At 31.9% G+C, this 14,195-nt stretch overlaps 1 protein-coding gene across 1 annotated transcript; it reads right to left on the bottom strand.

Moving 5' to 3' along the window:
- Window positions 1-9,167: 9,167 nt before the first annotated feature.
- LOC130449009 (uncharacterized) lies at window positions 9,168-9,968 on the bottom strand. The gene is made up of 2 exons (XM_056786641.1): window positions 9,875-9,968; window positions 9,168-9,781 (listed from the first exon to the last, which is right to left on the bottom strand). The coding sequence occupies exons 1-2, from the start codon at window positions 9,966-9,968 to the stop codon at window positions 9,168-9,170; spliced, it is 708 nt and encodes a 235-aa protein (XP_056642619.1).
- Between the last annotated feature and the right edge of the window lie 4,227 nt (window positions 9,969-14,195).

Here is a 14,195-nt window from a genome sequence, read left to right on the forward strand (position 1 = left end):
CATAACCTGTTAAGAACCCGTTACGGTTTTAGGTTGTCACTAGATTAAAACATCCTCCAAATAAAAGGTTTATTGATTTTTGGTCAAAAATATAACACAACGTGGTGAGTGAAAAACTACTAGCTAACCTTAAATTAATACATCATATCGCGCCAAAAGTGCCAATGAATGGATCATTGACAAACTGCATTGTTGCCAACTCTATAATTTATAAAATCTCAACAAAACAAAATAAAAATTATAATAATCATCCTGTGTTTCAATATTCCATCTACCTATATCTTTATAAACCATTTAATTTTGAAATTTAGGTGGTCGGATCTGGTTTCACAAAAATTGTAAATGAAATCAAAATATTTTACAAAATACTTCATTTAAACAGCTTTTTAATTTCAGGTATTTATATTTTCTTGTAAACAACAATATTTGAATTTGAAATGAAATTATTTTGCATAATACTTTTGTTTCATACACAATTTGATGCGACAACTAGCTTCGAGCATTTAAAATTACTCGAGTTACTTTTAAATTTCCCGCGAAATTAGCATGGATATGAACCTTAGATCAAATCTTTGATTATAGAAATCTTTTTTCTTGGTACTAAACCAATTTGAGAGATGTCGCTAGGATCGAACTTTGTCATCAATTTTTTATACAGAGTGGCAGATCTATCGAGTATGTAATCTTAGCTTTACATCATGATTTTCAATATATCAATCCAACACTTTTAAAAATGATTGTTAAATGTGATAGACTAAATTTGGAGCGTATAAAACATTACCTATTTCATTACGTTGTGATGGATCGATAGACAGAATACAAGTTGACAAAATGTACACAATGGCTAAAACTATTTCACAAGATGGCACTGAAAAGTTTTATTTTCTTGGCGCATCTGAATTACAAGAACGGGGTGTAAAAGGACTTCTCAATGCTATTATTGGATCGACGATTGGATCAGAAAAGTTATCAAACATTATGAAAAATATTTCGTCACTGATTACGGACGGAGTCTCCGTGAATACAGCTGAAAAAAATGTTCTGTGGTGTCTTTTGAAGAATATGTAAAAAGCCTTACTCCCAAGGAATATTGTTCTTTACCACCAAATCTGAAAATATGGTGTGCACAGGTAAAATAATTATTTGCATCTACATATTAAATCATTACACTAACAATAAATACAGTAAAAAACTAAAAAAACGTTGATACTTTTTAAGTCTGGATTATCCTTGGGTTCAACGACTAAAACTGAACCTGAGATAGGAAAGATTATCAAAGAATCATCTCGATCGCTTCTTTTATTTTTTTGGGAGAGATTTGGCAAAGGCAAAGTCTCCAGTTGGTGAGTCTACCTGAATATCATGATATTCGTTGTACTGAATTCACCAATCTATAAGTAGTAGCTATTTTACTGTCATGGAATGTTTTAACTCTGTACTTCCAATCTAAAATTGGCGATGAAAAAGAAACTCAAAGATATTATAATTGGCAGACCAGTTTAAATAACTTACGTTTATTATCATATTTAGCTGTGACATATTAGAAGTATACTCAAGATATCAGCAAAGAGTAACGACCTCGTTATTAGATATGGTGAAATACACGAATCAAGTGTGAAAGAGGTTGAAAGAATTGGAAATGAAACCTCTTGCTGGTGGTTGGGTAGCAGCTTTGAATGAGAAAGTTATAAACACGAACAAAGATTTAACTTTGAAAGGAATCCAGCTAACAGAGATGAAATGTCGTTGAGTTAAACATAATTTGTACGTGTCTGGGAGAAGAAATATTGAAACTATAAGTTTTAAAGCTTTAAAATCGTTGATAAATTATACACTGCAAAGGATCGGTCAAGACCAGACTACTGTGCTAATATTAAAACAGTTTACATCGTTTGATACATCTTTGGTCATTGAAAACTTGCATAAAGTGAGTGCTAAAGATCTAAATTTGTCAAACTTATCTATGAAGTACAATGAAATAATTGATATGGAATTACACACTTGATTGATTTACCTCTAGAAGATGTAATAAAAAAATTAATTGAACTAGTTCATTAACCAAATATTACTAAAGTGTTTACACAGATTGCAGCTGCTAAGCCTCACAGTACTGATGTTGAGCGTCTGATTAGCTGTGATAATATTTTGAAATCTAGCGGTCGATCGAAAACGTGCTTGAAACTGAAAATTTATACCTATATATTTATTTTAATATGCTTGCTCTATGTTCATGGGACCCTAGACCAGCAATTGTACGATGGATGAATAGGAAAGGCGCGTTAAAAATGGTCCTAAAGCCAAGGATCAGGATTGGTTTCATGGGATCTTTGATGCTTCTAAGGAGTCATCAGAACACAAGAATATAAAAGAACCAGCGTTGAAGATTCGTCGTTTCTAATTTTCTATTATTGTGTTATTTTGTGCCTGTTCATTACTATATAATACTGTAAGTAACTAAGTCGTGATTTTATAGTAGTCAATATTTATTAAAAAAGAGATTCTATTCAAATATGTGAATGATCCGAGAGAATTGTGCTTCTCGCGTTAGAAAACCAAGAAACCTCTAATAATGTCACAATGGTGCCACAAGAAGGAGAAGATGATGATAACTTTGAAGAATACTCATGTAAGAGTGTGTAAAACGATGTTCCTCAACACTTTATGTATATGGCCGACAACTTTGAAATCTTGGGGGAAAAGTGTTTGCCCTATCCAGCTACCTGAAAGCTCCGTAAAGAGAAAGAGTAACATCAAGCGCAACACTTATGGAATCATGGTTTCGTTTTTGAAAACCCCTCCCAACATCCAACAAGGAGTACTTGGCGGAGTCATTTACTAACAAAAGCGACCTTTTTAGCCTATGGAAAGAGTTAAATCAAAATTTAAAGGTGTCCATCTGTTTATTTAATCTGGTTTTCGTCGAGCTGAACATAGGATTGTAAAGAGACATATGACCTTTGTATGATAGAAAAACAAGAAGGAAGAGAGGAAATGAAGAAAGACCTCTTTGATGATGCATGGTGTTCACTATGGACATGGAATCTGTAATGCTCACCCCATTCTCAAAAGTCTCAACAATGTAATACAAAACTAAACTTCTTGTGCATTATTTTACAATCAGCAATAATAAATCAAACAAAAGCTGGTGCTTTTTCTGGCGCGAGGTTGATGGAGGATCAAATGCAAGTGAGTTTGCTTCTATAATTGTTAAGTTTCTTGAAGAACACGAAGATAAAGATAAAACTATCATCTTATACTCTATCAAAATAGAAACGTTCAACTCTCAAACGCGATCATAAATTTGGTAAAACTTAGAATTTTACCATTATTCAAAAATATCTCGTAAAAGGCAACACTCAGATGGAGGTAGACTCCATGCACCTCGCGATAGAAAAGATGAAGAGAAGAGAAACATCATATCAATTCCTTTCCTACTCCTATGGCTTCTTTAAAGATGTAGAATACCCGAGAATAGAAACTTACAAATCGTTCAAACATGGAAAAAAAGCAGGAGACCTTTGCGTGGTAGATATAAGGCAAATTCATAATCTTTGGATGGCGAAATTAAAGTAAAATTGTGCCATAGTGCAGCCAAAGATACAATCACATTACCTGCTAGGCCCTCAAAGAAGGAAGCCAACAATTTACTCTACATATCACCATTTTTTAAACTCTTTGCCCTGCCTTACTTATAAAAATTAAAAGAATGAACTTAGTTACAATTAGATTAAGAAAAAGCAAGCTCCGTACTAAACTAAATTTTAATTCAATATAAAATACTAGTAACTGTATAAACTTATGGAAAAATATAGCTAAAAAATCCCTCATACGTACCACATGAGTTTTGGAAAATGTCTTAACTCTTAGCTAAAAGGTCATAAAGGAGACAAAAAACAACTTTTTCAATAATAAAAGGGCATGTAAGAAATAGATAAAAATGTTCAAAAAGTTTTTAGCTGATTTTTTTAACCGTTTTTTGTTTGTCTCTCCTGACATTTTGTTGTTTTGGATTTAAAATATTTGCAGATAAGGTATTGATCTTCTATGGCACCATATAAAAAGGCAGAACTTTATCACTTTGTTGAATTTCTAAATTTTCAATATTTGCTACCACTAGCAATGTTCTCACAGTTGTATAACGGGCAACTGGTGCATAGGTACTTTTGGATGAATCCTTTTGCAACTAGTCTTGCTTTATATTTTGTAATACGAGGATATATTCAAAAATTCTTAGCCTACTATAGAACCAAACAAAATTACAATGTCAAAATATTTTATTACTCAACATATTCTCCTTTTAATTGGATACATTTAATACAGCGAACCTGCAACGTCTCTAGACCTTTCAAAAAAAATATTTCTTCTTGCTCTGCAAATCAGAATCCCACATCTTTTATCATCTCTTCGTTGGCAGAAAATTTACGACCTTTTGAACTTTTTTCAGTTAAGGAAAGAGATGATAGTCGGACGGAGCCAAATCTGGTGAATAAGGGGGGTGTTCTAGTATTTCAAACCCTAAATCAAGAATTTTTTGCGTGGAAACATGAGATATGTGTGCAGGGGCGTTGTCCTGCAAAAACAAAATACCTTTGCATAGCTTTCCGCGTCTGTTATCTTCAATTTTTTTCCCGTAGAGTGGTCAGAAATATCGAATTGTAATCTCCAGTGATTGTTCTACCCTTATCCAAAAAATCTATCATGATTAATCCATGGCAATCCCAAAAAACTGAAGCAAGAACTTTTCCAGCAGATTTTTGGACACGAAATTTCTTAGGTCTTGGAGAACCAGAGTGTCGCCATTCCATCTATTGTTGCTTTGTTTCTGAATCGTAGACATTTACCCAAGTCTCATCTATAGTAACAATATCGTTCAAGAAGTCTATCGTTTTCAAATCGAGCACAGATCGAACGCGATGCTTCTACCTGCAGCAATTTTTTCATGTCCAAATTGACGTGAACTATATGATGAACGCGTTCGTATGAAATATTCAGTGCTTCAGATATTCTTTTTAGCTCAATTGACGGTCTGATAAAATCATGTCGTGAACTGCATAGATATTTTCGGGGGCTGACATAGAAACTGACCTTCCCGATCGGTCATCATCTTCAATGGAAAATTTTTACCTCTTTTGAAGCTTGCAGTCCAATTTTTCACGGTTGACATTGATGATGATACTCCAATTTTTCGATTTTCACAATTATCAAAACAAAAAGACACACACGTACTGTCGTCCAAAAAATTCTATCTAAGAACAAAATGCATCCTTACCTTAAATAATGAATTTCCCATACGATGGACAGGTAGAGGAGGGCCCCATAAATAGCCACTTCGTTCACCAGACCTTACACCCGCGACTACGAAGGAAGACATGAAGAATAAAATTAAGGAGGTTTTCCGAACTGCTGCCAATATGTTACATCGTGCTAGTAGAGCTTTTGAAAATCGCATACATTATTGTATGAAAGTAAATGGTGGTTATTTAATAAAATAGTTATCTAAAGTTTTTAGTTCTGCTGTTAGTTATTTTTTTTTTAATTTGTTTATTGTGAGTTTTGTAGACACCAATTTTCTTAAAAACAGTCAGTTTTAGAATGTACATTTAGTCATAATTTGAAGGGATAAAATAGTTTTATAAGATGGTAAAATAATATATTGAATGTACTTTTTTTGCTAATTGAAATCTCCTAAATTAATCCTGATCTAAAAAACACCCCAAACCCCAAACGAAACTTCTACTCTGACATTTCAGCCATCCTCTACCTTCGTACTTACCAAACAAGTTTAGTTACTTCTCACTAATAACGTTTACTAGGCACCATTTTTAGTGCAGCAATTTTTGTCAAATCTTCATATTTTTTGCTCAAACTTAGCAACGTCACAATTTATGGGAAAAGAAAAGACAAGGCTAGATGCAGAACTTTGCGCTAAATTCGATGGTAAACAAATACTTATACAGGGTGTCCTATTTAAAAAAACATTACTTCTTGTTGTCACGCTTAGGCTGGAAATCCTGTATACTTTTATTTTAGAAATGTGTACCTGTGCAAATAACAATTTTTATTTAAAATTTTTTTCGTACATTTTATATTGTTATATTGTTTATATAGTTATGGCACTTCCACACACTAATGGGCCACCCTGTATAATTGCAATAACGTGCATAACACAAACAATGCTCTTTCTTTTCATACTTAAATCTGTTTTCGATATTTTTTGCTACAAATATTTCTAATATTAAAAATGTTTTTGTAGTTTCCATTTTAAACCTCCAGAAATTTCACAACTTTGGATAAGAGCCATACGCAGAGAAGGTTGGTATCTATTCAGAACAAGTAGATTATGTGGGAAACATTTCCTATCATCAGATTACCAAGGTATACCTGGTAGCAAATGAAAAGTCTCAAAACTTTATGCCATTCCGAGTGTGTTTAATTTTTCGAAATATCTCAAACGCGTCAAGGAATCTCGAAAGGAACCAGCACGACGAGTAATATTTTGAAGGATTTTCAAAAAGGTTCATTTATTGATGGCAACGTTGTAATTTTTTCGGGTCACTGCTGGATATTCAGAACCAATGGAGTTAGATCCTGATTTTAGATCTACATTTGCAATAGTATCAGGCTAAGGCTGATACCTCAAAATATTTTAGAAATGTGTATCTGTGAAAATATAACAACTTTTATTTAAAATTTTTTTTAGTAAATTTTATCTTAAGTAAGTTATTGCACTTCCACACGCTAATGGGTCACCAGGTATACAACACAGTTCAAAACTATTATACGTTAGAAAGCCAACTTTAATGTTCTAAAATGTACACATACTCAAAAATCGCAACTGTACTTTGGCTTCAAATAACACCACTCCCAAGTTTATAGCAGCAGCATATAAGCTAATTCACAATCAAACATAGGGAAATGAAATATTAACGAATAACGCTATTAATGCCTCAAGAGAAAGACGGGGATACTACAATCATAATCTCACAATTTTGAACACACTTGCGTGGTAACGATCGGGAACATGTTAAGCGTTCGCTGTCAAGACTTTTTTGTTTTCTATGTCTTGTTAGTTTATGACAATTATAACTTCAAAACGGATGATGTTTAGGTTTTATTGAACTTAACAAGTGTTATATTAAATGGTAAATGGGGAGGTCCTTTATTTAGTTCCCTCACTGAATTTCATACGTATATAAAAATTGTCATTATAATTCAAAACGAAATTATAGAGAATAATTCATGCAATTCCAATTCATTTTTCTTATTTTCATAAGCGAATTCAATCATTTTTCTCCAAAGTATGGAGGGTAGAGGTAAGGGGAACCGTCATGGTTGGATTAGTTGAAAAAGTGTCCAGCTGTAAACAGCAAATTATAATATGAAGACTCGCAAAAGTAGTGCTATTATGGTTAGTTGGTAAAATGTTAGCAGCCACTTCATGTATGTCATATGTCAGTTGTCTAAGCTGTCTCTGAAGATGTTATGTAATGTATCAAGCATATCTTTCTTTATATATTAATAAAATATTAAAACTTCAAGAAAGTAATCATCATTTCAATGCAGGAAGGCTCTTCTAAGTAATAATCAAACAGGTTATGGACCCAGGTAATATTGGAAACTATTAAGTAGTTGACGCCAGCCAGTCAAAAAGCGAGGGAAACGTTCATCAAATCGAGATGAATATTTCAACAGTACTACAATTGAACTCAGATAATTTCAACAATTGGAAATTTAGAGTAAGAGCTTTACTTACAGAAAAACAATTAGAAGATACACTTGAAAAAACAATAGCCGATTTCACTTCAGATAAAGAAATATCAGAATTAAAAAAAAAACGATGCTAAATACAAGTCAATAATAGTGCAATGTGTGAGTGATAAACATCTAGACATAATAAAAGATGCGAAAACGGCTAAGGAAATTCTAAGTTCACTAGAAGATGTACTCCAAAGAAAAAGTGTCTTCACAAAACTTGCCCTAAAAAGAGACTACTTACCAGGCAGTGATAACCGTGATTGAAACTATGAACACCAGTGTAACAATGGACTTTGTGAAATCTCGTTTGATTGATGAAGGATTAAAAGTAAAATCAAAACAAGGACAGAATAGTGGTCAAACTGATGCATCCTTTAATACATTTCAATATGTGTGCTACAAATGTGGAAAACCCAGACATAAGTTAGCAGATTGTAATCAGTCGCCACGAGGCAACTTTAGAGGTAGAAGAGGTTTTCGTAGAAGTCATCTTAGAGGTCAAAGTCGAGGTACCGGAAGTCAAGCAAATGAAATGAATGAAATTACATTTATAGCTTTAAGCAGTGTAGTGCCTTCTACTAAAGGCATTAACAAGTTGATTTTGGGCTCAGGGTGCACTCAGCATATGGTAATAGGTGAAATGGAGCCTTACATGTGAAATGTGATGGATTTGGCATCAGAAGTAAAAATAGGAACTGCAAAGAACAATGAAGTGCTGTATGCAAAGAAAAAAGGGACAGTTCAAGGGGTATGTCAAGGGAAAAAGATAGATGCACTGATAGTACAAGGTGTGAGACATAATTTAATATCTGTGTCTAAATTATTGTTGTATGATTTCAAAGTAGTTTTGGATAATAAATCAGGTATAAAGGTGCAACTTTGAGTAAAAATGGTTGTAAATTTAACTGTGAGTCTTCTAACAATTTATTTGTTTTGAATGTAGATTTAGGAAATGATAAATGTTTTTATAATAAGGAAAATTTTATATTTATCAATTTCTGCTTTTCTAAAACGTTGTTAAGTGCCATTGCGCCCTAAATTGAATATTTGTTTTTTCAGTAGCGAGTGCCATGCATCACCTATTGTAAACTTTTCCGGGCATGTGCATGACATTTCCTCAAAAACCACAAAACTAAATTTAGGGCAAAATTGTACTTACGTTTTGAAAAGACATGCCTCAAATTATAATACCAAAATAAAAATTAGTACTACTTACTATGTAAAACAATAAATGACCAGTTTTATTTAAACTTAAATAAGCAGCTTGGATTACATAATTATTAAATGTGAGTAAAGTTATTTAGATTTTTATTACTAATATATTATATTCTGCTGTTTAAAATCTTATAGTGAAGGCAATTTTTATATTATTTTGTTATTGTGTAAAAAATAATCTGTTAATAAATGCAAATCTAAACATTATCACCATCAGTATCTGTTGCAGAATCACTGTCAGTATCGTTAGACAGGGAAATAATTATAGGTTCTAGAAGATCATCCATAATCCCATCCAATTTGTACATTTTTTCTTCTTTTAATACATGTGCAATACAATTTTGCCAATTAATATTGTTAACATTATCGAATGCTTCCATTAACAATGGCAGTAGCCTTAACAAAACTTTATTATTTTGTTGTGCCATTTCATCAGTAACATATGTGTTGAAGTTTTCTTTATATTGATTTATTATATAAATAAGTTCGGATCGAACCATACCTATATCAAATTCTATATTTTTTAATCGTAACCAATCCTGCATATCTTTTTTCAATGAACATGTTGTCGAAACCTTTTCTATTCGACTGCTATGGTAGGATGCATTGTCCATTACAATTACATCACCATCTGGCAATTTTTTTAGAAATTCAGAAAACCATTGTTCAAACACTGTCCCATTCATATCCTCATGATAATCTCCAGTTTTTTTACTTTCGAAAACGAGTAATGCGTCTTTAACAAATCCTTGTTCACATTCAGCATGAAGAATTATAAGACATTTACCTTTTCCTGATGGGCTTTTAAGACCTGTAGATAATCCTTAGTTAAAAGCTTGGGTTTTATTTTTGATATTGATTTTTGGTTGATCAATTAAAATTTGTTTATACAAATTTGTCATACTCTGTTTTTTGTTTAGTGATAAATGAGCCAAACTTATCAATTTCCGCCTTTTTGGTGGAGAAGAAAGTCCGCTGGTACTTGGAGTAGCATCCATATTTAATCAAAAGTTATACAATGAGTTCTGATAAGAACTGTTTTTTTAAGTTGAAATAAAGCAATGCACAATAACCAGAAATGAAGAATGAACAAAGTTTACGGAAAACAAGTACAAAATATTTTTAGGTTAGGTATTGACAAGTATTTTGTCACAGATGTGTAAAAAGTATCGTATGAAACTGGCTGCCATCTAGCCAATCAGAAGTCATCAGAATTGCCAACTTAAATCCAATTTACTCCTAGTTTAAAAACAAGGTATAGGATTAAAAGTAGCGTTTTTAATCCTAGAATTAAAAGTGTTGCTAAGCAACGAGCAAATTTATGTACGGTAAGGGAATTGATGGCTTTTGCACCTGAAAATAGTACAAAAATGTCAACATTTTTTGATGGTTGGAGAAAAACATTTTAATCGAGGAGGAGTGTTAATTGGTAAAATGTAAGCAGCCAGCTTCATGTATGTCAGTTGTCTAAGTTGTCGCTGAAAATGATATGAAATGTAGCAAGCAATTTTACTTTATATATTAATAAAATATTTAAACTTCAAGAAAGTAATCATTATTTCAATACAAGAAGGCTCTTCCAAGTAGTAATCAAACAAGTATAGCAAGTGGAAATTATTTGAATTTAGCAGTTATATATTTTATGTACAATTTGCGAATAAATTTGTATATTAATAGCTTCTTTGATATAAGTATGACTTTGAAAAAATAATTTAATTTACCATCCTACTTTAATAGTTTGTGGCGTTCTTTTTAAAATTCTTCTATTTGCTACTATAGCGCTCCCTTAATTTGCTTCCTTTCAACAGACACCATTCGATACACAGAGGTATAAAGCATAGGTGGGGAACCTGCGGCCTCCGCGAGTTTCTTGTGCGGCCCTTTGCCACCTAGTACACACCTTTCTTTTTTCTTATTTTTTTCTTTTTTTATTTAGAAGGAATATTGGCAATTAAAAAAATGTAGAATTGTCAGGTAATTGAAAAATTATTTATTCGGAGATTTTAGAATTTCAGAAATCAATTATGCTTTTTTCAGAAAATTGATTTATTATATAAATAAGTTCGGATCGAACCATACCCATATCAAATTCTATATTTTTTAATCATAATCAATCCTGCATATCTTTTTTCAAAGTTTGTCTTTTCGACGACAAACTTTTATCAAGAACAAGGAAAACATTGTGATCTATCAGATGAAGTATTTCTCAGAAACCTTGCATTTTTGTCTGATATGATGACAAAACAAAACAACTTAAATATTTGCCTGCAAGGTGAAACGAGGTATATTTATGATATGTGGCAAAAGATCCAAGTGTTTAGAAAAAATTTATCATTTTTCAAAACATTGCTTTGTCGATCGGAAATATCTGCACAACACTTCCTGGAGCTAGCTAAAATGTTAAATGAGCAGAACTGTGAAAATAAAGAGTATACTAATAGATTTTCTGATTTTGACGAGCACGCTCCTGCTATGAACCACATTTAATAGATATATCCGCGGCTCCTGCAGAACTACATATGGAGTTAATTGATTTAGGGAAAGATAGTATCATCAAATCCCTTTTTAATGCTAAAAAGGATCCCATAGAAATCTGGAAAAATGCTGTTGAATATCCATGCCTTCGAGAATATGCTCGCCGTTTACTTTCCTGCTTCGGAAGTACCTACTGTTGCGAGACAACTTTTTCTCTCATATCAAAAATAAAAACAAATTTAAGAACGCAAATTACAGATGCACATTTAGAGGATAAATAATTAAAGCTGTGTGCTACGAAGCTTAATCCAAATATACAATTACTGTCAAACAAAAAACAAAGTCAAATAAGTCACTAACTTAGTGAATAAAAAAATATCTTTGTATTTTTTTATAATATTTTTATATTATTTTATATGTATATTATATTTAGAATTTTGTAGTATTATATTCGATTTTTTCTATATAATGCAATAAATTGTTAAATCTATAGAAAAACTATAATAATTTCACAAAAGTCACTTTCTTAGGTCAATCAGCTTATGGGGGCTCTCTTATTGCTGTCTAATTTAAATGTGACCGCTAATGGTAAAAAGGTTCTCCACCTCTGGTATAAAGAATAGGATAGTAGGTTAACCCTATGAGGATATCATTTGACGAGGTGGACGCCAGATGGCAGTGGAGAGCTGGCAGCACGTCTTTTCTTACTGTACGTCGTAGCTTGAATTACGTATTTTCTTAGCTTTGGTTGCCGAATTACCCCAATAACAGATGGCGCCAAAATTATTTCTTATTTTGGGAGCCTATAGCAAAGTTGCAATTTGAGTTCATAATTGTATTGTGTTTGTTGGGTTTCCTTGGTTGTGCATTTGGATTATTTTTTTATTTGAGAATCTTTGAATTTGGATATATATTTCATTTTTAAGGTAAGTGGATATTATTACAATTAATATACATCACTACTCTCTTAGTTAATATATTCAAATTATAAGAGGCGCTTAATGTATAAATGCTACAGCTTACAATTTCGAAAAAAAACTGTTCATTTTTGTCCTCGTATCTATTAAGTGTAAAGGGTAAGAATATAGCAATGCCATATACCATCTTATGATTGTTGAATATTTTCAATAAAAATGAATTTTAGCTTCAATTTTATTATATATATTGCAAAAAACACAGTTAACAAGAGATAATTTTATTTGCTAGTAAGTACCTGCTTTTATGACCTTACATACTTGGTTCAGATAAGTAGACCTTTTGCCTGCTTTTATTATATCATTAAAGTAACATATGGTTTTGTATGCATTTATGGTCTCATTATAAAATATAATTTCTGAAAGTTGAAGGTAGCAACAAGCTCCTCAAGTACATTTTTCTATTCAGTACATTATGAATGAATTTATCATCACAACAAATATTGATAATATTGATTTAAAACTATAGAACAAATTAATTATTTTTAAAAAATCTTGGAGAAGAGCAATTTATATTTTCAACTATAGTAGTTGGTGTCTTTTTTGTAACGTTATAACTATATTAAATATGACGCCTTGGATATATTTTTTGTATTGCACTTTAATGGGTTATAATTTCAAACATATATGACTCATGCTTGATTTACCTATAACAGATTTGTGAATAAAATCATTTTGTTAAATTAGTACCAGTAGTAATATAATTATATTTAACCCAACAATGAGCTCAGTTTTAACATTTCTATATTATTTTGTGGTCAATCCAAAAAGTATAAATAGATAATACAATAAATAATATGTTCCATTATTATAACTTTTGGCTCCCCAACGTGAAACCAAGACCGGTCCTGGGATAGTTTGTACACTTATTGGTAAGGATGAGGCCATTATATCTATCTTTATATATATTTTTTATTTCTGGTTTTGCTAAAATTCTTCTGAATGGTCTTTAGTAGATAAGAAAGATAAGTATGAGAGTGTTTTTACCGTTGTTGTGAGCGTACCAAGAAATTTCAATGATGTGTAGTTGTTTTTGAGAATGATACACAGGTATGGAATTATCTTAACACAATTCGGGAAAATTCTGTCATTTCGACAATGATATAAGATACAATTAGGGAATTTACACATAAGGGTACTACTAGTCGTTATTCCATTTATGCCCGTTATTGAAATGAAATAATAAAATTTTTGAGCATAAAAAAATACTTTACCATAACATTACAATAAATATGTATGTTAACATTGATATTCCTTATTTCAGGTAATGCTGTTTTGGCAAATCTAAGCCAGAAATCACTAAGAAATAAGCTGATCTGCAGCAAACATTTCAGTGAAAATATTTGTCAATCTAAAAGATTGCCTACTACTGCTATACCATTCCGCTACAAAAATGATAAATGTTCAGAAAGTGAATCGGATAGGGAAAATTTAGATGAACAAATAATCCAATTGAATGTTTCCTCATATCCACAAACATATTCAAATAGTGATTTTATTGCCCCGATTCATTCCAGAAACATTGACATGACAGATAGTTCTATCAGTAACCATGAAGATGAAGAGTGGTTGAAGGAGCTCTCACGAATTTTACAAAATCTCTTGTGAATATGCAATTACGACATAAGATGAAATCCCCATGGTTACTATCTGAAAAGAAAACTGCCCTGTCATTATTTTATAAAGGACCTAAGACATACAGATGTTTGCGATAAAAAAGGTTTATTTTGCCAGCTATATCAACATTGAAATCTTGGGTTGCCAATTTCCGTTCCA

This window comes from Diorhabda sublineata, chromosome 9, assembly GCF_026230105.1.
Source record: "Diorhabda sublineata isolate icDioSubl1.1 chromosome 9, icDioSubl1.1, whole genome shotgun sequence".
NCBI lineage: Eukaryota > Metazoa > Arthropoda > Insecta > Coleoptera > Chrysomelidae > Diorhabda > Diorhabda sublineata.